This window comes from Mesoplodon mirus (genome assembly GCF_964341445.2).
Source record: "Mesoplodon mirus genome assembly, chromosome: 6".
Lineage (NCBI taxonomy): Eukaryota > Metazoa > Chordata > Mammalia > Artiodactyla > Ziphiidae > Mesoplodon > Mesoplodon mirus.
In genome coordinates, this window is record NC_138982.1 from 136331667 (window position 1) to 136355235 (window position 23569).

A 23569-nucleotide genomic window follows, 5' to 3' on the forward strand; every position below is an offset into this window, starting at 1 on the left:
ATAAGTCGCAGACATCATTCCCCTTTACCTTCTAAGTACTTAGGGATATATTTCTTAAGACAAGGATAATCACAATATAATTATCAAAATCTGGAAAGTAACTGGTACGATATTTTAATCTAAAGTCTTTATTCAAATGTTGCTGTTTCAATAATGTTCTTTTGTAGCAACTTTTTTTTTTTTAAGTTTGGAAACCAGATAATTGCATTTAGCTCTTATGTCTATCTCCTTTAGTCTGAAATAGTTCCTCAGCTGTTCTTTTTGTCTTTTGTGGTATTGATATTTTTGAAGTGTAGAGGCCAGTCATTTTGTGAATGCCACCCCTATTTAGGGTTGTTTCCTCATGATTTGATTCACACTATGCATTTTTGGCAGGACTACAACGTAAGCAATAATATGTCCTCAAAGCCTCACACTGAGAGGCATGTGTTGTGTTGTCTCGTTATTATTAACTTTGATGCTTGATTGGGGTGGTACCTACCAGGTCTCTCCACTGTCTAGTTAATGTTTTCCCCTTTGGTAATAAGTAAATTGTGGGGAGATAATTAGAGTTTATGTAAATAACTTATTCCTCATCAAACTTGAATCGCTAGTTTTAGCATCCATTGATAATTCTTTTTTAAAAAAATAAATTTATTTGTTTATTTTTGGCTATGTTGGGTCTTCGTTGCTGTGCGTGGGCTTTCTCTAGTTGTGGTGAGCAGGGGCTACTCTTCGTTGAGGTGCTCAGGCTTCTCATTGCGGTGGCTTCTCTTGTTGTGGAGCACGGGCTCTAGGCACGTGGGCTTCAGTAGTTGTGGCTCACGGGCTCTAGAGCGCAGGCTCAGTAGTTGTGGTGCACGGGCTTAGTTGCTCTGTGGCATGTGGGATCTTCCCAGACCAGGGCTCGAACCTGTGTCCCCTGCATTGGCAGGAGGATTCTTAACCACTGCGCCACCAGGGAAGCCCCATTGATAATTCTTGCCTGAATAAGTTATTACTGTGGTGGTGTGAAACAGTGATTTTTCTAACTTTTTTTTTTTTTTTACTATACTGAAATCAAGAGTTTCCCCTTTTCCCCATTTATTTATCAGTTTGAACTCATGTATTATTTAGTGGGTTATAATTCATTACTGTCATTATTTTGCTCAGATGTTTCCAGATTTAGCTAGCAGGTCTCCCTTCAGGCTCGTTTGTGTCCTGTGGCACGTTCCATCATTTTTTGAGTTCTTCCTTATTTTCCAGCACAACAAAGTGTTCCAGGCTCATCTTGTACTTTCCCTGACCCATTCAGGATCAGGCATTTAGTAGGGTATGGTATTTAGAAACTAAGATCTGGGTGTGCTCATTCTTACAGAGGTAAACATGGTCAGTGTACAGAACTAGGAAGTTCGCGTACACATCTCCTGATGTCTCCAGTTGTAAACCAGCACCAGAGGTTTCTTTTTAGCCTTCCCTTTCTATGTTTGTATCTCCCTTCTCCAACAGCAAGAAATCTGATAATACTGACACATTTACTTATTTTTTTTCAATTTTACAGTGCCTTAGAATTAAAGTTTTTGCATGTCTAAAAGTGTTTTTATTCTATTCATTTGTCTGAAAGTTTGGCTGAATATAGAATTCTGGATTGGGAAGTAGTTTCCTTCAGAAATGTGTAAACATAAGACCATTCTTTTCTAGCTTCTAATCCCTGTGTTTTAAAATTTCATGATCATGTGCCTTGAAGAAAGCTTTTCTTTCACTTGTACTGGCCCTCAGTGGCCTCTTTCAATTTGTCAACCCCGTGTCCTTCAGTCTGGGGGTAATTTTTCTCCTCTTTTGGAACTTTTGTTCATGTCTTGGATCTTCTGGACGGGTCCACTTGGTTTCATACAGTCTTTTAATTTTCATCTTTGTCTTTTTGGTCTTTCTAGAGGCGTATCTAAACTTTATCTACCAACCCTTATGTTAAAAAATTTCTTTTAAATTTCTGTCAGGTTTTTAATTTTTAAGAGATCCTTTGTTCCCCACATCTTTCTTTTTTATAGCCTTGTTCTTTTTTCACGTATGCTGTATTTTCTCATCTTTGAAGATGCTAAAGTTTTCTCCTTCTGCATTGTTTCCTCCAGTTTTTATTTTGTTTGTGTTGGTCTCACATGTTAAAGGCTTTTCACAAAAGTGTTCTGATCTTTGGTGGTTTGCTTATGTTCAATGGGGTGGACTAAAAAATGCTCTGAGTGTGTGGGTGGAGTTTGTCGGCCTCATTGTTGGGCCTTCAGGGCCTGGCTGTTGGTTGGATGACCCCTGCAGTCTCTTTAGAACAGGTCAGATTCCCCACAGAAGGTTCTTTGAAGGATAAAAGGCCTTGGGCCATCATTCTCGAAGCCAGTCGGGAGGAAGAGCACAGGGGTCTTCAGCATGCAGTGTGCCTTTTTTTCTTAATTCCTTTTTGGTATAATATCTCCTCTTGCAGCTGTGCCTGTGTTCTGCAGTCCATGTACTTCTCTGTTTTACCCACTCCAGAGAATCAACCTCCAAACATGCATCTAGGGGTCCAACCAACTTTCATAAACTTTCAACCAACTTTATTTTAGTCCCCCACTCACCCCCATTTTCAGAGGTGTACTCAGTGTTGCCAATTCCCAGATCTTTTGGGGAACTTACAGTGTAAATATGGTTGACTCTTGGTTTTCCCCATTGCTGCTTTTCTCCACCTGCTTTCTTTTTTTCTAAAATTGAATTGCTGTTTTCCCCTCCTTTCTCCCTCATTCTTGCAGAGTTGTACGTTTAAAAAAACACACACACACAAAAACCACTCCTTTACAGTAGTTCTAGTAGGTTTTCAGGAGGGAGCATAACATGCTTATGTTGAATACTCCAACTTACTGGGAAACCCTGGTATCCACTCTTCACTTAGCATTTGAAGCTTAAAATTTCAGAGCCTGTTGCCAGTTTCTGCCTTATCCTAAAAGAACATGTTGTCAACCAGAAGCACAGTGGGAGTTTAAAAATTCTGCTTATCTTAGGAGTTAGACAACTTTTATATGTGACCTCCAAGTTTGAATGCAGTACTCCAGGGTAGATGCTGCTGATTTTAGACTGGAAGGAGAAATAAACACAACAAAATGACGGCTATCGTTACTTTGGGTTTTACTCTCCTTGCAATTCTAATTTGAAATTTTATTGTCATGCCCTATGGCAGATTCTCTGTAAAATATTATTGTCTCTACATGAGGCTTGCTGACTCAAGTTACCAGAAGTTTTCTTAGGTTTTTGGAGGCTGAGTTTTTTTGTAATATTCTCTGGTATGCTCTAGGAGTCAAATGTCCATAGAAGTTTGGAGGCACCTTTACGTGTCTCCCACTATGTTTTTTTTTTTTTTTAATTTATTTATTTTTGGCTGCATTGGGTCTTCGTTACTGCGTGCGGGCTTTTCTCTAGTTGCGTCGAGCGGGGGCTACTCTTCGTTGCGGTGCGTGGGCTTCTCATTGTGGTGGCTTCTCTTGTTGCAGAGCATGGGCTCTGGGTGCGTGGGCTTCAGCAGCTGTGGCTCATGGGCTCTAGAGTGCAGGCTCAGTAGTTGTGACGCATGGGCTTAGTTGCTCCGCGGCATGTGGGATCTTCCCGGACCAGGGTTCGAACCCGGGTCCCCTGCATTGGCAGGCGGATTCTTAACTACTGCGCCACCAGGGAAGTCCCTCCCACTGTGTCTTTATTTCCACCTTCCACCTGTTTGTTCCTAGTTCCTTGACCATGTACATCTCTGTTTTTGACTAACAGGATATGCTTAACTTTATTATGTATCTCTGCCTTTATATATATATATATATATATATATATATATATATATATATATACATACACACACACACACTATATATACCCATTTTATATATATATGATGTTTTCCTTTTTGCAGTGAAGATCTTATTTCTCCTTGAATTTTATTTCATTTTTTGGTTTAATCCTTTCTTCCTTTCTAGTTGAATTAAGTACAGTTAGTAACTTCCATCTCTCATCTATCTTTCCATTTATTCTTTGATGTACGTATTCATCAAACTTTCATTGAATGCATCCTGTGTGCCAGGTTCTTTGCATCTCCAGCATCTAGTAAAGATGAATAGGAAGCAACCTTGAAGAGGCTTTGTTAGGGAAGGACATGTACTTCTAAATAATTACACTTGCAAGATAGGATTAGGGGAGGAAAGGCACACTTTTCCTAGGAAGTAGCTGAATCTCGAAGGGTGTTTTGATCCCTTCAGATCCTCTGTGCTTTTATGCCCTTTCTCCTCCCTGCTCTTTGGAGCCGTGTAGTCCCGTAAGCACCTTCCTCCCACCACTTGAGTTAATACGCACCACTGCAGTGGCTTAGTTGGTGATGACACTTTTGGTGTGTTGTTCAGCAAGGTATGCAAATCTGACTGTCTTGCCAAAGCCCAAGTTTCTGATTCTTTCGAGGCATATTTTTAAAAAATTTCTCTTAACCCAGTCAGACTGATATTTTTGCTAAACCCATACACTGATGCTTAGAAGATTCACAGAATCTGAATCGGCTTTTCTCATAACCCTTTTGTCTCTACTATCAACATCCTTTGCTGATTCTTACCTCCTTGGTCTCCCTGTCACTCCAGTTCTGTCCCCCTTCTACTCTCTGAACAGGATGAAATATAAGGCGGAGGCAGTGAACTGAATTGTGCATGAAGGCGAGCAATCAACAAGACAGGTACAGCTCCATGATGTCTACCTGATGCCTGCTCTCACTATCAGTTTCATGAGCTGTGGCATTTCATTTACTTGCTGCCATAGGAACCAGGACTCCTGCCAATCTTCTTGTTTCCCATCTTTTATTCATCTGTAAGTGCATCTGGAGGGGAATGAGGAGGAAAGAAATGGAAATCTCCCAGTAAAAGGATTGTGGATTTTGGAATGTTCTCAGAATAGCAAACATGGGTACCTTAATTTTGGCATTTTCCCAGCTGTTCAGGCAGTATTAACCACAAGGAGTCACCTGTTGTGATTGTCCTTTCATATTCAGGGAGAAGAAGAAAAGAGACCATTATTACTGTGAGAAAAGTGGAGCATTTATGTTCCTTAAATTAGAGTTGAAGGAGATCATTGCTGAAAATCCTTTATAAACTACAGTTCAGCCAGAATCGTTCATCGTTGGAGTGGTGAGAAGCTAGCCAGCTTCCTACTAGAATGTGGTTTTCACCTTTGTCCACACCTGGGAAGCTTTGAAAAATCCTAGTGCCCAAGATTTTTGAATCCCCAATAGAATCAAAATATCTGAGGATGAGACATAGGCATCTCATTTTAAAAGCTCCCCAGATGATTCTAATGTGCTCTAGAGGAATGCCTTGGTAATTCTGCCCTTTCCCTTGACTTATGCGAATCACAAAGGGAATGGTTGGTTATATGCAAATGAGCCCCCACTTTTGGCCTTAAATGGCCTCTGAATGACATTGAGTTGAGACCTTGGAAAGAAGTGGGTTTATTAAGGAACAGAACTGCATTATGGTTGAACTACTCATGTTTACTGATAACCTAGGCACATAAGTAATTGACAACTAGTAAATTCACGTGAAGTCGGATCTCATGTAATCATGACTTCCTTCTTGCTCTCTGTGTTAGTTCTTTACATTTATTCATTTATAGCCTTTTGATACCAATGCTGGTATTTATGTCTCTGTGTGGACTAGCTGCAGGGGTCCCTTGGATGCCCATTGCATTTAAGGTAAGTCCAGTTTATGATTTAAAGACATTCTGCCTACCTTGCAGCTGAAGTTACTTTACCGATCATCCTATCATTATTATTACTATTTTTCTGCGGTACGCGGACCTCTCACTGTTGTGGCCTCTCCCGTTGCGTAGCACAGGCTCCGGATGCGCAGTCTCAGCGGCCATGGCTCACGGGCCCAGCCGCTCCGCGGCATGTGGGATCTTCCCGGACCGGGGCACGAACCCGTGTCCCCTGCATCGGCAGGCGGACTCTCAACCACTGCGCCACCAGGGAAGCCCCATCCTATTATTTTTATATTTGCAAATTCAGCCACGCTATGAACTGTGACTCTACTTCGTTTGCACTTTGCTGTTGGCATGGCATTAATCTATGCTGAATCTGGCAGTCGTTGGACCTTTATTCCTCTGATTTTTTTCTTCCATTCTTCCCTGGGTTCTTTTTATTTTCATCATATCGTCCAAAGAATACATTTTTGTGTCAGATTTCCCAGATCTCAAGAATCTGAGTCTTGGCTGCATGGCAATAGAATGGGCAGGCTCCTCTTATTTTTCACATCATCTTGCTTTCATTGGCTGTTGTGTTTTCAGGGCCACAGTTGGCCTTTTCCCATCACATCTCTTTGGTCTGCTCTGATTCTAGAATCAGAGATCAGAGATCTCTGGGCTCCTGACTCCGAGATTCCAGTTTTTCCTCTGATTCCCAAGAGACAGAGCAGCCAGTTGCAAGAGCTCATGATGCTGGAAGTATAGCTTACAAGGCTCCTTCAGTAACCACTGAAAAGCTCTCCATCTATACCTCCCTGATGATTATATGTTTTAAAACGTATATGGATATGGAATCAGTATGGATATGGCATGAGTTCTAAATGTTGAGGCATAGTTTCAGGGCTTTGACACAGAATTCACAAACTGTGGCATCTAGTAAGATAGCAATTGGCATAGACTCAGGGGAAGAAATTCTTCTTAAAACAAAACAAAACTGAATCCGCTCCCACCCCCACCCCAAAAGTTTTTAAATCGCCTTTTCATTGCTCATTGTGAGAGAAATCAGATAATAAAGTGCAGAAAGAAGAGAATAGAATACTCCTCTCATCTTACTACCTAAGGAAAACGTATCGTTTAGCTGTATGTTCATCCAGACTTTTAAAATATATGTATCTTAGTACTTTTTTTCTTTTGGAAAAAACTGGACTGACCCTATATGCTGCGTTTTTTCTTTATTTTATTATTATAATATTTTCATGTCAGTATGTAAGGATCAGCATTCCTGTTGTTTTAATGGCTGCATAGTACTTGTTCAGTCAGTAAAATAATTTATTGAACCAGACTCCTATTTATGAAGAACTACATTTCCATTTATTCACTATCCTAATAATTTTGTGGTATTTTCATAGCTAAATCCTTGTGCGTGGGTATGACAGTTTTCATAGAGCAATTTCCTAGAAGTGGCTGTAGCATTGAAGGCATACATATTTTAAACTAATATATATTGCCAAATTGCCCTCCAGAAAGTTTACATTTTTACCAAAAGTGTGTTTGAAGAAACTAAATCTTAATGTTCTAGGCAAAAAAAAAACACTGCCACGAGTGGAAAAAAGCAATGGCTTCTACCTGTACCGAGTACAGTGTCCACATTGATTCCACCCCAAATATAAATTCCATCAGAACCTCCTTAATCCAGACCTGCTCTGAGAGGACCCTAACGAACGCTCCTTCCACCTCTTGAAGAGGTGTTCTTCAGCCTTTAGAGTCTGGCTGAGGTCCACCATCTCCAAACCACCAGTCAGAAGTGTTTCGCCCTCCCTTTATTAGTTACTTATGTGTGTCTGCATATCTACATCACAGACTTCTAAAGGGCAGGGACTTTGTGTTTCATATCCCCGTGGCTATCCTTTTGGAGGTGGATTTCACAGTGAGCAACTTGGAAATACTTGTCTTGAGGGAGGCACTTTGAGAGGAATGTTTGTGGATAGCTATTAGGTTGAGCCTTAAGAAATGGTCAATATTTGGACTGTTCTTGATCCTCTCAAATGGCAGTTTCGTAAGGTTCAACCTATATTTCTGATACCCACAGAGTTTGGTATATGTATAAGAAATCATCCAGTTTGTTCTCACTCCATTTCCAGATGTGGATGTATACACCTTCTCTTTTACAGCTGATTTATGCCATTAAGATTATTTTAAAATTGTTCTGCAATGGAGAGTTCTAGATGCCCCCCCATAATTGTTTCTCATGAAGATGAGTGTGTCTATTGAATATCACATTCATGAGTGCTTTTCACTTAGTACATGCTTCAGCAACTCTTCGGGATCTGTTGCTTTAACGGTTAAATGACCACTTGATATGTCTGAACTGTGAATTTGCAGTATTTAACATTATTTTAAAATTTTGAGATATTTTCGGTTTGCAGAGTACACAACAGTGGCTTATAAAAAGAAACCGTTTTTCACCTCATTAGAGTATTTGTTACTTTCCCAGTACACTTGATGTGTATTGGTTCCCGTCTCTTCTCCTGTCCTCTCCCCCGCTTCTTAAAGTCTGTTAAGTCTTTGTTCATGGTTATTTTATATTTTTTAAAATAAATGGTTTAATGATTCATGGGCAAAGTAGTAGAGCAGTTAAAAGATCTCAAGTGTTTTCTATCTTTGACCTTTAAAAAATCTTTAAGAGTTACTTTTCTAGTCACTTACCTACAAGTTTTATAGTGTATAATAGTTCATTATAGGTAAGTATAATCATGTTCCAGCATGTATTTATGTATCTTTACTTTTTTTAGTGTTCTAGACTTGCCCTCACTGAATTTTATTCTAATTTTTAAAATAGCTTCTGTGCTTATTAATTTTTATCCTTAATTACTGGGAGGACTGCAGCTCTTGATTCCATAAATTGTGGGGCAAAGAGATTCTACTGAGTCATAAAAATATTTGATAAAACAGTTCCCATGGAATCATTCCCAAAGTTGGGCTCTGTAGATGTTAGGCAGGGCTGGCACCCCACACATTTTGAGGTAGGTGGTGTCCATTCTCTGCTTCCAACTGAGGGGTCTGCTAGTCGCAGAGCTTTCCCTGGAAGCTCGTTCTTCTGTTGAAAGCTGTGCTCACAGATTTTCTTTTTCAAATTGCTGTGAGACTCTCAATGCAGAATTTCCAGGTACATTCTCTCTATTTGGAAATGTAAATTTCAAGGACATTTTCTTAAGGAGATTAACCTTGGAATTAAGATGCAGCGTGGGTTGGGAAAGGCGTTTACATTTGCATTTTCACAGGTCTTGACAGTTTTCTGACCTGGCTCTACCTTCCCTAAATACTGCTTGCTCCTGGGAGTTGCACTCCTCTTCGTAGAGTGAGAAGGGCGAGGTGTAGGTGGATGCTTCACTCCTTTAAATGTTGTGGATTCCATGTGGTTTTCATTTCCTGGTGGGCCATGAGGGTGTTGTAGTGATAGCTGGGTGCACCCTAGGGCCACTGGTTCAAAATGGTCTTTGCCAGAGAATCTAATTTACAAGATAATTTTGTTGAAAAGCTTCTCTTCTGGGATGAAAGTAAGTTTAATTAGATTAAACACTGGTCATTGACCGATGGTGTTTATGATATTCCCATGAATTCTTAGCTTAAATAACCTTACCGAATGGGGATTTTATTTGAGGGGCAAGTAGAGATGCCCTTCCTTTTATTTTCCTCATCTCCTTGCTCCTTATTCTTTTTTACAGAAACTTTGCCCATTAGAATCCCTAGAACTGCAGTTTGCAAAATGTGATCTGAGGAGCCTTGGACTTCCCAGAGACCTTTGCAGGGGATCACTGCAAAAGCAATAGTGGGTAAAACAGCTGGTGCCTTCGTATACATCTAGGCACCACCACCAAACTTTACTAGTAGTCTATTCCTCACCACCATGCAATTGGAATGTTTGTAAAAAGGCGGTTTCATGTCAGAATGTCCTTCAGAATGATGAGTGGTGCCAGAATAGTATTGGAATTTAGTCTCAGCAGGTGCTTTAGAAGCCGAAAAGTCTAACCTCCCACCCGGTGCAAAGACTGATACGATGGTCATCCCATATCTTTGCATTTCGAGTGATGGGAAGGTCAGTTCTGTACAAGGCAGCCTGTTTCACTCGTACAGCTGTAATTTTCAGAAGTGTGTTCTTGTTTATACATCAGTGCTCTGTGTCTCTGTAATTTTTACCTTTTGATTCCAGTTTCTCAGTGTCCAATCAAAATAAAACACACCTATCTTTGACATAGTAGCCCTGCAAATATTTGAAGCTAGCTGGTGGGTTTTCCCTAAGCCTTCTTTTGTAGCCTGAACACCAGTAGGTCCAGTAATTAATAAGATCAAAATTTGGTTTTAATTTTGTCTAGGACGAACTTTCTTTTCTTAAGTATTGTTTCGTGTAAATTCTTGGGATAGTATTATATCTTATCACAGATAATTAGAACAATCCAAGTTTAACATTTATGTTTATGTATGTTTGTACTTTATATTTCTGAAATACATGAAATATTTGGTTTCACTTCTATTAGATGAATCCTGGATTCTTTTAAACTGTAGCATTGGTATTAACAGCGTTTTGGCACTACATGAAATAAACAGAAAAACGCTAGTACTGTCATGTTGCTTCAGTATTACGGTCACTACCCTGATAGTGAGGTACGTTGTATGTGAAAAGTGGCTTCAAATTGTGTTAGACAAACGAGGAAACTTCCAGTCCCTCAGGGGGGAAAATGAGAGTAAGCAAGAGACCCTCTTGGGAAGGGACATTTGATACGCTGATTTATTCAACGACCATTCCTAGCACCCGCTCCGTGATATGGACTCTTGTAGATTTGGGGAGTACAGTTGTGTACAAGATAGACAAAAGTGCTTGCTGTCCTGAAGCTTACATTCCCGTGAGGAAGGGATATTCGTAAATTGCTGTGTAGAAGTAAATGAGAATGACATAAAGAGTCCCTGAGGTGGGTGGGGCACTTTGGGATGATGAGGATATCAGAAGAAAAGAGAGAGACTTTTTCAAAACTTTGTGCCCTCAGGATATTTTGAGAACTGTGACGTAAATGTTGTTTGTGAGAGGCTTATAGAGACAGAACATTTGTTGAAGACCACTAATTTAGCACATGAGGAAACTGAGGCACAACTTTAAAATGGATAAATTTTAATAATTTATTATTAAATTTAATAATTTAAAGAGTGGCATAGCATTAGTGAAGGAGCTGCGACTGGAGTCCAGTTTTCCTAGTTCCCGTTCACATTTCATTCACTCTTCCTCTTCCATACTTTTTTTGTCCAAGTGAACGTTTTTGGCTCTCCAATCTGTGCTGTAACAGAATTGTGTTTCATTGACATATGGTGGGTTGGAGGAAAATCTTCAGGAGCTGCTTTCAGATGGGGTGAGAGAAGCCCGTAAGGAGCACATGCGCACAACCTCTCTTAGAATAGTTGGAATTAAAGGGTTCAGAGACCTTGTAAATGAGAATTACGCCAGCAAGATCGTGTGCTTCCTGTAGACCATATGTTTTTACAAATTGAACATTGTGCTGTGTTGAGCAGAGCTTTTTTTTTTTTCTTTTGGAAGCCTAAAATTTTTATTTTAATAGACTTAGAAGTTTCACCAATGAGGGAAGTTGAAAGGCTGGATTGATTAGATTAGGAGCTTGGTGGGTGGAATGGTGATTTTGTAGAATCCCTTCTGAATCCTGTGGTGATTTGAACAGTCAGGCTGATGTTCCTTATTAGGTTGGCGCCCTGTGTTTCTACCTGAGGACCCATCCCATGGGGAACTCACTGTCTGTAGCTCAGTGACCCAGGCTCATGGTATTATCTGTGGTACATTTTAGGGTGAGTGGATTGAGGCCTTGCCAGCTTCCCTCAATCCATTACAGTGTAGAGCAGAGGTTGGCCAGATAGTAACTAGTTTAGACTTTGAGGGTCATATAGTCTCTGCTGTAATTTCAGGTCTGCTTTTAGCATGAAAGCAGCCATGGACACTATGTAAATGCATGAGCTGGCTGTGTTCCAGTAAAACTTTGTTTGCAGAAGGAGGTAGTGAGCTAGATTTGGCCCACAGGCCCTGGATTGCTGACCCTTGACTTAAGAGTGATGAGGTAGGTATATGGGACAAGTTGAGCAGCTCCCTTAATAAACAGGAAGTCTTTTAACCCCTCCTTCATCTTTTTAAACTGTTGGGTAATTTGAATTACAGTGAAATGAATGTGGCCATTCAAACAGTCTGCAATTTGACCTTGGCATGCCAAAGTTAAAATGTGTTTTGATATTTTCCCAAGTTACATTCTTGTTAGGTAGCCTTTCCCCTTTTTTGGAGAGAAGCAAATCTTTTATTATACAAGCCCTTTCTTCAGAAGAGGATGCTCCATGTTTCATTCTGTAAACTCTTCAGCTGGAATTTAAACAAGAGGCATTGAGATATATTCCTTTTTAATCAGGCAAAACTGAATTAAAATTTATGATTTGGGTAGCTAATCAGAAGACTGTAATCAAAGTGTGTGTGTGTTTGTGTGTGTGTGTGTTCTCCCTTACCCATTCTTTATTTGGATAGACTGTTCATCTACTTATCATAAGTTAATTGATGTAATATCGAGTCAAGAAATAGCATTTTTAATGAAATGAAATATTACCCTGCTGTTAGTAATGAGGTTTCTGCAAAATACTGAAACATCTGTGAACTAATGAAATGTGAGAAGAATTTAGGCTCTGTTTGATTTAGAACTATGTAAAAGTATTTGTTTACCATCGTAAGGAGAAATTGCCATAGACTTTTTACCTAGTTAGTGTTAATGCAAAGAGATTTTGGCCCTTATTTTTGTTTTTAGGAAGTTTCTGTTTATCAAAAGGCTGGTTAAATATATAAATATACATAATTTTCAGTAGGAATTTAAAAAATCCCTAGTGGGCCACAATATGAAATAAAAGTAGAAATTTGATTTCTAAACCTTAAACTAATACTTAGTGCATTCACAGCATTTTAGCAGTATTTGTCAGAAAGAAAATATACAGGTATATAGTGGATTTTCTTCAGGTACTAGAGTGCGCACTTAAAATTGTTCTGCAGTTTTCTTTTCATTTGATCCAAAATGAGCCACTGGAAGGTAGCCTTTTCTTAAGTTCACTCCTGCATTGAAGATTTCTCTGCTTGCATTTCTTCACTTATGTCTGAGGAGAAGTACTCTTTTCCTTGCCAAGGTGTCCTCTGGCCTCCTCCCCCGATTTGACTTTTGTCAGTGTTCCTTTTCTTTGCATCAGGCTCTTCCACTTGTTAACTGCCATGTCATCTCAAAGTCATGACATCTCTCAGAGGCCCAGTTTCCAAATCTATCGACCTTCTTGGCTCCCTTTTTTTGTGTGTGGTGAAGATTAAATATGTACCAATAAAACACTAGGTCTGTGTTGATCACGTAGCAGTTACGCAGCAAATCATGTTGGCCATCGATGATGATGTTTAAAACATCCTACATTTTATCCTTCGACTGGTTCATTCCCCTTTAACTGCTAACTTCCTTGTGTTTTCTCTCTCCTCAAACAGTTTACTCAAATTTGTTTGCCCCTCAGGCTCTAGAGCTTTCTCCTTCTGTCACCTCTACCTTTGCAATCTAGCTTTTAGCCCCATCTTGCTAAGTGACCGTGCAGTCACCGTGCTGTGGCTTTTTCTTCATCTCCATCCTGTCATTCTGGAGGCTGCCTCTTTCCTTAGTTTCTGTGACAAGGCAGGTCTGGTTTTCCTTTTGCTGTTTGCTTCTCTGACTTTGAGTCCTCTTGTCAGCCCCCAGATGTTTGCACTCCCCCCCACCTTCTGTTGTTGGTCTCTTTTCTTCTCACCCCACCCCCTCCCTCAGGGCTCTCACTCCTCCCAGGGTTTCAGATAGCCCTTCTCTGCAGATGACTGTTAAATGTGTAATTCTAGCCTGCCCTGTTGTTTTGAGCTTAAGGTTTACATCTTGAGAGCTCAGCCTGGAGGAACTGTGGGCATCTCAGACTCAGCATGTCCTAAACCAGAGTCATCTTTTGTGTCCCCAGCCAGCTCGTCCAGATTTCCCTTTAGCTGTTAGTAATAACCCCATTCTCCCAGCCACCATGTTTGGTGCCCCTCTTTTGCCACGCCTCTCCCTCATTTTCCACATTCCGTTAGTTGTGTCTTCTCAAGTCTACCCCTATAAAGTGTCTTTTCTTCCAAAAGTTTTTGATGTATACATGTGCATAGAGGGCTATCTGGAAGGAAATTCACCAAAATATTTAAAGTCTTTTATCTCTGGATGATGGGATTTTATATTGTTTCAATTTTGTTTTTTAGTAACAGGTATTGATTGTTTATATACGTGGACCCAACCTACAATCTTAACTTCTCAGTCCTCCTTGTCCTGAACTTCATCGGATGGGACTCCTAGCTGTTTCCTCAATACTTTCTTATCTCTGCTCTTTTACTCAATGCCTGGTTTGTTTGTTCTTTGCATCTCCCGTTGTCATTTTCCAGGGCTCCCCTCGAGACCGTTTTCTTTAATGGAACCCTTCTTCCAACTGAATGTGCTTTCTCTTTTCATGAGCTCTCTGGTCCCTATGTCACTTCCGGTGTTCTGCCTTCTGGTCTTCTTACATGGGTTTTTGAGTTCATGTCTTTATTAGATTGTAAGCTCCATGCGGGCAGAGATTGGGTCTTACTCATCCTTTCTCTCTTTTGGTTACAATCTCTCAGTTTTTCTTTGGGAGACAACCCCTTTTCCCACTGGCTGTCTATGGTTTTGGTGAGATGGTCAAAGTGTCCTGCCAAGAGGATGCTCTTTCCCTGGAATTTGAATTTTGAATCATGGGCTACAAGGACTGAAAGTGATTGGCGCTGATTCATCCTGGCCAAGGTGCTCTGAAGACAACACTCATTAGTTCCTGCCTCCCAGATCCCTGGAGCTGCTCTGGTCCCTGAACTCTCCGAGGCCTGCTGCTTCAGATTTTCCTTCGTATCTGTGAGCTATCTCATATCCTTATGATAAATGTGTCTTTCTCTCTCTCTCTTTTTTTTTTTTAAACTTTAAGTTAGCCAAAAGTAGTTTCTGTTGCTTTTACCCAAAGACCCCTACCAATAGAGCTGTTATGATTGGAACTGACCACACGTAATCATTCTAGTTCTTACGTTAATTCTGATTTTTTTTTTCTTCTTTTTAAAAACAAAAACAAAAAACAGCCAGAGACCGCTGCTGCTTTGAAGCGTACGCTAGAAACCCTGATGGACAGAGGGGCTGTGGTGAGGAACTTGGAGAACCTGGGCGAGCGTGCACTTCCTTATAGGATCTCCGCCCACAGTCAGCAGCACGCCAGGGGAGGGTAAGTCCTTCGTGAATCACTGGACACGTGCCTTTGGTGGGCTCCATAAGGAGCGCTGTGTAATTCATCTCAGGAGTTATCGGACGCTCATAGTCAGATCCCCACTGCGCCAGGTGGCGTGCAGGTACGTGCCCCAGCAATGTTGTGTTGCAGATGGGATGCATTTATGCTGACCCACAATAAGCTAATCAGAGCCCCCAAAGAGGTCATGCCAGCAGGAACACATTTATAAGCTTTTGATTGTGGGAAACTTTTCTCGTCAACTTAAGCACTGTTTTCCCCTGGTATTTCTTTAACTTTTGCCTTTAAAACACCTCATTGAGCAATGTGTCGTCCACCTACTCAGCGCATCCTTTGTAAATATGAAGGTTGCAGATAACAAGCAAAATGTACTTCTTATTACTAATGTGTATAACCAGAGCCTAAAATCCCCAATAGGAAAATGGTTTTACCTATTCCAGCCAATTTTAATCACAATTTTCTGTAGTGGGACTTTTTTCTCACATAGTATATATAGCAAGTTCCTCAAACATGTCAAGGATTTGATTTTATAGTGATACCTATCTTTGTAGAAATTCTTCGAGGTCAGTTTGTTGGGTTGGTTTGCCGCTTCTCTAAACTTATGCCCAAGGTTTCTGGTTTGGAGGAAGAATCTTATTTTGTTGGGTTTCCTAGAAGTAGGTGATAGAGAGACGGGAATCAGTTTTTAGCATAGCAGGGAAAGTCCAGGACTAGAAGACTTGATTCTCCTTCTGGGGCTCCCAGCTGTGTGGCCTAGACCAAGTCACTTAGCTTCCTTGGATACTGAACTCAGGTGGTCGTTCTCCCCTCCACTTTGTCACAGTGGTCAAGTGAAATAACCTCTGAAGATGTGCTCTGCGGACAGTACCGGGTGTTGTATGCTGCTGCTTTTAGTCACGTGGGGCGCACAGCCTCGTGCAGGTTTGCTACATGTGATGGGCCCGAGTAAAGTCACACCTCACGCCAGGCTTTCTTACTGCTTGTAAACCTTCTGCCGAAATGTGGCACAGACTGCACGTTTCTTTTGATCGCTTCACCTTGTTTTGTGCCAGTGTTCAGCTTCTTGGGAGCACCTCTGAAGAGTGTGCCCGAGGTGTTGCTAGGCAACCTGAAATGCTCGGTGGCTTATTCCTCTCCACAATCATAACACCAGTAAACGATGGGGACTGTGTGTATAACATTTTTTTTGAAACTTAAACCAAACAAAGGGGTTTGGTTTTAATAGCAAGGCTATGAATCCTTTTGCCTTTTTTCTTTTCTTTTTTTTTTTTTTAAGAGAAGCATATAAAATTTGGCCAAGAGTTATTAGCCGGGTTCTGTGATGGAAGGCACTGAACAGGGAGAGAAGTCAGTTTCCTCATTATGTGCTTTCAGGGATGAAGAGGAGGAATGCTTTCTCCTGCTCCCTTTCCAAGTAGAGGATTTGACCTTGTTGAGGGCTAGTGTGACCAGCATCCTGGAACTTGCGTTCCTCACAGTGCGTGGGTAGCTTTGCTGCTGCTACTGTGAGGACCAGCACAGTTCTCTGCTTTGAGAACTGCCGCATTAACTCATCTAGTTTTCAGGCCTCTGTGTGCAGTGCTGAGGTAGGGTGATACTCTTTCTCCTTCATGGATAGAATAAACTCAGATGTGGGAAGAGCTCACCTGGAATCAAGCCAGAGCTGCTGACAACATCAGACCTACATTCCAGATTCCTGACAAGGTGCCGGCGCCCCACCAAGGGCTGTGTTGCCGTCACTTAGTTCATTTATAGTTAAGGATCTTACTTCTGGGTGGTTTTTCTGTTTGTTTGTTTTTTTTTACTTTCAGACTCCTCAGAGAAGGAGAAGCAGCATCCTTAAAATATATCATACTGTGTCTATTATACATCAACATAAAAAGGTGGTGCCTAGCCCCAGTGTGGGAGGTTCATGTTTTAAGTTTGCTTTTCTGAGGATAAATCAGTATCTGGTATTCACTTGCTTGAGGTAGTGTTTTCCAAAGTGTGGTCTCTGAAATGCTAGTGATACAGATATGCTCCACCAAAAATGGAGGGTGTGTGTGATCAGTCAGATGTGGGGAGCCTTAAAAAAAAAAAAAAAAAAAAAAGTGAAAGGAAGGGACTTTCCTGGAAGTCCAGTGTTAGGACTCCGAGCTTCCGCTGCAGAGGGCGCGGGTTTGATCCCTGGTCGGGGCACTAAGGTCCCACATGCCGCGCATACCGCGCAGCGCGGCCAAAAAAAAACACAAAACGATGTGGGAAGACTTGCGTGATCTAATCCTGGAAATTCACAACACACCTTAGCGTATAAATGGTGAGAAGCCCTTCCATAAGATGCCCTGGTTTGTCAATTTTACTTGACCATGTTACTTTTGTTTTTGTAACACTCACTAATGTTCTTCACAGTGGCTTTTGGTAAATGAGACGAGGGACTAGTGTAGTTGGGAGTTCCCTGGTTTGGAGATTTAAAATTGAGTGGCGTGTCAGATGGCTGCATTGTGTAGCTTACATTTAGTTTGATATTCCCTTAGCTGCAGCCAGTCCCCCCGTAGTCACTAACCCCAGTGACATTTGTAATAGGCATTTTGTTCACTTGTCAAGTTCTTTTTGTGCCCTGACATAGCCACAGAAGGCATTACAAGCATGTACGAAGGAGACTATGTGCCAGGGTGTGTTAGGTGCTGGGCAGGTTCACTTTTATGAAGTGGTTGAGAAGAAACAAGGTGGGCTTGTGCATTATGCATTTATTAGCATTCAGAAGTTTTTGGCTCTTTTCAAACAGCCCTGGAGGCCATGAAACGTATCTGTAATTTTGGTGGGGCACTGATTTGACTCCTGAGGTTGATATGTTGAGAGCCAGTTTTTTAGCTGGCTAACGAGTGAGCCCTAGATGCCCTCCATGAATCCACATTGCATTGTGGTCCCGCTGGTTTTAAGTGTTTGTTGCTTTTACATTTTGTGGCAAGAAATGGTATATCCTAGTGGTATTCCTAGGTCTCAGGATGGTTCTTATGATCGTTGTGGTTCTTGATCTCAAGGAGTTTTCACTTGAATCAAAGACATGCCTGCATATGGCTAACCTAGGCACCAGCCAAGGGGCTGTAAGCGCAGGGGCCCAGCACAGAACTGTCCCTCTGACCGAGGCTGACAACCAGGCGTCTCTCTTGCAGTTACTTCCATCATGTTGAGTGATTGCCTCCCATCTCACCTCCTTCCCCCAAATCCATACCCCTGCTACACACATGCCAAGTAGGCCTGCCCGAAAGAAGAGTGGACTGAGAGAGTGCTTAGGTAGGAGAGATAGTGCTACCTTAGGGTTATTTGGGAAGCTTTCCAAAAGGAGGAGGTGGTACCGTGAAAGTGGTACCTGGTGTTTATTATTATATCAAGTCTATTACCAGTTTATGCCAAAAAAAATAATCATTATGTTCCAAATATTACGTAGTCAGTCCTGACTTTGGGAACAGGTTACATTCCAGGAATTTGTCTGTAAGTTTATTGTTTATAACGGGGAACCTATTTTCCCATTGGAACAACTTGATGGTTAAGTTCCCAGGCTGATCCACAGAAACTTTAACTTAAACTCATAATCTCTGAGGGTCAATAGAATTGGACGAGTCATTTATGTCCCCTAGGGACAGGGAAGAGTTGACCGGATGCCCTGTTGCTGTTTGGGCCAGGTTGGGATGGTTGGGAAGTTTGGGTCTTCGGACCGTTTTTCCCGATGGAGGCTTCTGGCCTCACTCACCACCCATTTCACGAGGCAGCGTCTGGAAACCACTGGAGCATGATTAGGAGCTGGGGGTAGAGTGGGGGGTTGGGGTGGGATGGTCTTAGAGGGGCTGGGATTTATTCTCAGCTCTGGATTTGCTTTGGTCTCCTGGGCACCCCCCCCCCCCCAGATTATCTTTCCTTTGTGCTTTCACACGCTCACCTTCGAACCCTCATCAACTCTCTGGGAAAGGCAAGGTTGTTGTTGTGGAAAATTCTTTCTGTATTCCTTGGTGTCTAAAAGGGGACAGTGTTACACAGGCAGAAGGGAGTAAGTGCTCATTTAGACCCTTGCTCAGAAGGGGCAGGTTTTTACTGAATCATAGTATCAGTCACCCTCTGCCAGAACTGCCTCAGCATCTTCCTCCAGGGCTGCACAGACTGGTTTAAGGCTCTCTTTCCACTAGATGGGGCTGGACTGAGACTAAGAGGGATTTCTGGTGCAGGAGAGGGAACCTTAGAAGAAACCGTAGTCTATATTGCAGCGATGGGCTTGTGCCTGTTTGTAAAAGGATGCCCCAGATTGCTTTGACTGTTTTCACCACCTCTGCTTTCACTGCAGTGCGATTGGGCTGACTTCAGAATGTGTGTGTATGAGAACTCTTAAGTAGTGAAGGAGGTTTTTCTTGCCTGTTTTGTCCCTCCTTTGTCTGTTCTCATGTGTTTAAAATGTGAATAGGTGCTTATAGCAAAGATCTGCTGGCCTACATGTAAGATGCCCTTCTGTTTACGGGTAAGCAGAATGATAAAAATAACTGGCTCTATGGAGAATCAGTGGAATTTTACTGACTTGCTCTCCAAATGTGTCTGCAGCTAACTCCAAGAGTGCTGGCACCCTCTCTAGAGGAGATTGATTCTCCTCTGTAGTTTTCCCGTTAGCTAACGTTTCTATGTTCTTATGCTTTCCTGCCAGCATCAAGTCCAGGCCAGCATCCTGACCCCATTCTTGTGTGTAGGTGCTTCACGATGGGGTTTCAGGGCAGGGCTGCTGTGGCCTTGGAGGTTTCTTTTTAGTGGCAGTGTCCCAAGATTTGTAAGAGTTCTGCAGCAGGTTTGGTGGTTTTTAAAATGTATGAGACCCAACGGATTTTAAAAAAGGAATGGGGCTTTTCCATGCAGAGGCTGTCTTGGTTTTAAGGAGAATAATTCACTGCTTCGGTGAAGCCTGAATCCAGCAAGGTTTAACCGATACAGTCTAGGAACTGGCATTCAAACGGATCTGTTTCCTATGTTCCAAAAGGCTTGAAGAGGCTTCCTGGCTGCAAATCCCTCTCCTCTCCCTCCCCCACCCCCACTCACGGGGAGCCACTGAGCGCTTCAGTGGAAATTTCCACTCATCTGCGAGGGGGAGGGCGAGGCTGTGAGTGAGTGTGTGACTGAGAGAGACAGACAAAGAAAACTCACATTCAAGCAGGCACTTTCTATGGACCACTTGTAACTGCAGGGTGAAGACGGAAGTGAAATAAAAACCAAATACAACCTTTAGCGTTTAGGCGCGTTGCAAGAAGCCGCTCGGGTGGGTGAGGGCTGGCAGGCCGCAGAGTCTTGTGTCAGGAGGCCACTGAGTGGTTTGCTGGTCTTGTTGCCTAGAGAGGAGGGCAGAAGGGACGCTGAGGGCTGCTGGCACCCTCGTGAAGCTGAGCTGGGGATGGAGTGTGCTTGGTGGCACTGGGCTCAGTCTGTCCTGGGCAAGCCCTTTCTCTGGGTCTTCTCACATCTCGGGGGGGGTTTCAGTCATGTCGTGGAGAGCTTTGTAGTGCGTGTCTTAAGAAATACAGAAAGGGTTAACTGTCACCTTCAAGACCACGTGGGCAGTTCTGCCTACGAGATGGTTCCCTGTTCCTCCAACTTCTGAGCATGGGACTCTGTGATGAGAAACGCACTAGTGTGCCAAACCTTTTTCTGTCCTTTCTCTCCTTGCCGGTATCCACCGTTTCCTTGCTTCTACTTCTGCAGCGTTGGTGCCACCTAAAATCCAAGTGCTTTTCTGTAGAAAAGAGAGAAGCTGTTGTCTACCTCGCGGGTGAAGTGATTCTATAATGAGAACCACATGTGGGGCACTACACCCTGAAATGTCAACACCACCGGGTTTTGCGTTGAAGGCGAGAGCAGTGCGTACCCTGGCTACCTGGCGTGCAGAACCATTTCACTGGTGCTACTGAACCTGTGGTTGAAGGTGCTGGGAATGTAGACTGTAATTAGATTTGAGATTGCTAAACTGGAGTTTTCCAAAATGATTGGTTCATATATTGATTTAACCACTGATTAGGGTAAACGTGGAGAATGGAAAACTGGCTATTTGGAGAACTTGATTTTTATTTTTTCCCCCTTATTGGAATGTCAGCTTTTGGGCATGTCTAGGCAGTTGTAATTATAGTCATAATTGTAAACTACCTTGAGTGAGGAACTTATCCCGAGAATGGAGATACGAGTCTACGTGTTAGACGTGTTACGACGTTTGGTCTCGTGTTTTGATTCTGCGTAGCTAGGTTAGGGGAAGAAACAAACATTGTTATCTCATTGTGGGATAAAGGTGGAGCAGATTCCTCTGGAGACACCGAGCCCCTCTTTTGGCCCCCTTCCTTTGAACAGCAGCTCGTCTGAATTTCAGAATGGCTTCCCCATGGCAGATTTCAGTGGGATGGAGGGAGTTCCGAGGTCGTTTTGTCAACTTAATTCCTATTTTTACAGGTCTGTTATGGACCTGTGCTGTCACGGGAAAGGGATCCTTGCAGGCATCAGAAGCTGCCCAGGCCTGCAGCTCCAAGTAGGCTGTTTCTGGGCTTCACTTCTCATTGTCATTCCTTAGGTCACCTGTGGTTAGAAAAACCCACTAATATGTATAAAATAGATAACTAACAAGAACCCGCTGTATAAAAAATAAAATAAAATGAAATTCAAAAATTCAAAAAAAAAAAAAGAAAAACCCAGTAGCTAGGAGTCAGGTGTCCATGACCGCCGCGTCATTTCCACAGTCTCCTGCGGGACTGGGAGATGTGTGCAGGTCTTGGAAGCCTGGGTTTCTGCTAGCACTGTGGCTCTTGTGACTTCTCTCCCCAGCTGGACTCAATGTTCCAGTGGGTCAAGGCCGTGTGTACCTCATCTTTTTAGTCTCCTGAGGTTTGCCCATAGTAGATGTTCATGGACTGGTTAAGTTTGTCCAAGATAAATCAGTGAGAAGAAGAATATATCCTGGCAATAACCAAGAATTGGTCAGTGCATCGCTGTGTGGGAAAGCCATAAGGGACTATTGACCTCTGTGCTTGGGCTGCTAAGGCAGATAGAGATTGTCCTGGACTCCTGCTTGTTTCCCTCACAGTGGGGAGGGACAGCTTGGTTCCCTGGGAGGGAGATGTGGAGGTAAGAGGTTAGCTATTTTTTAAATTAATTTATTTTATTTTATTTATTTAATTTTTGGCTGCGTTGGATCTTTGTTGCTGCGCCCGGGCTTTTCTCTAGGTGCAGCGAGCAGGGGCTACTCTGCGTTGCGGTGCGCGGGCTTCTCATTGCGGTGGCTTCTCTTGTTGTGGAGCGCAGGCTCTAGGCGTGCGGGCTTCAGTAGTTGTGGTGCGTGGGCTCAGTAGTTGTGGCTCGCGGGCTCAGTAGTTGTGGCTTGTGGGCTCTAGAGCGCAGGCTCGGTAGCTGTGGGCTTAGCTGCTCAGCGGCATGTGGGATCTTCCTGCACCAGGGCTCAAACCCGTGTCCCCTGCATTGGTAGGTGGATTCTTAACCACTGTGCCACCAGGGAAGCCCAAGAGGTTAGCTTTTAACTGTGAATGTAAGGTTAGCTTTCAGCTCTGAATACAGTAAGATCTGCCCATCTCTGAGCCACTCCTAGCCCCTTCTCTGTCTTGGTGGTGTTTTCTTTTTGTGGAAATTTCCACAGTGCAATAAGGAGCATGGGAGTAGAAGCAGTCTTGCCCACATGCGCCCCAGGCGTAGATCAACAGTGTGATAAGCATGAAGTGACTGTCACAGCTGTGGTTGTGGGCACTAACCCATTTGCATCTTGGCCGGTGCTTTTGTTTGGGTTTGGTTGCTGGATGAGTGTCCTGACTGGTAGAGGGAAGGCAGAGTAGCTAAAAGAAGGTAAAGGCTGGAGGGGTTTGGGTAGTAACAGAGCCTCCTGAAGCCAAGCTTAGGGTTTGCAGACCTTTTTCTAGTGCTTTTCTTTATCCTTGAGAAACCTGCAGAATGCCAGTTGCTGGCTAGCAAGAGATGTAGTTGACAGGGTGGGAGCTGAGGGGTCTGGAGTCTGGATCCTGCCTCTCCCTTTGTGACCTGGTGCAGATCAGTTCCCTTGAAAGCAGCGGAAGGGGTTGGACTGCGTCGTCTTCACGGTCCTCTCCCCATTCACTGGGGTTCTGTAACCCAGTGATCCCAAAGTTCTCTGTGGCTTCTTATGTCCTGGAGTCAAAAGACGTACTCTTAGAGTCCTGGCTGAGGCCACTTAGTAGCTGAGTGACCTTGAACTAATGACTTAATCATTATAAAATTCAAAGGAGATAATGTGTAGGAAACCACTTTGAAAACTGCTAGTTGTTGCTGGGGAGAGGGCTGCTGGGCCCACACCAGCACCCAGCACCACTTCCTCTTGCACTTCCTGAGTTGCCACATGGAGTGGAGCTTCCACTTCCTCCTCCTCTTCCTCAGGAACTGTTTAAAAGAAAGTTCTATCTAAGACGCTTGCCTTTTCATTTCTGAAATAATATCTGGCCTCTAGTTTCCATCCTTGGGTATTGTTTTTACCCTTATCACAAAATGGTATCCAAAAAGC

General features: G+C 42.7%; 1 protein-coding gene across 3 annotated transcripts in view; it reads left to right on the forward strand.

The window, feature by feature from the left end:
- Positions 1-23569, forward strand: part of MRPS6 (mitochondrial ribosomal protein S6) — a 66541-nt gene that overhangs the window by 34687 nt on the left and 8285 nt on the right. For all 3 annotated transcript variants that reach the window (XM_082625728.1, XM_082625726.1, XM_082625727.1), the window contains one exon: positions 14879-15018. In XM_082625728.1, the coding sequence (XP_082481854.1) occupies positions 14879-15018 (140 nt within the window). The remainder of the gene's footprint in view (positions 1-14878; positions 15019-23569) is intronic.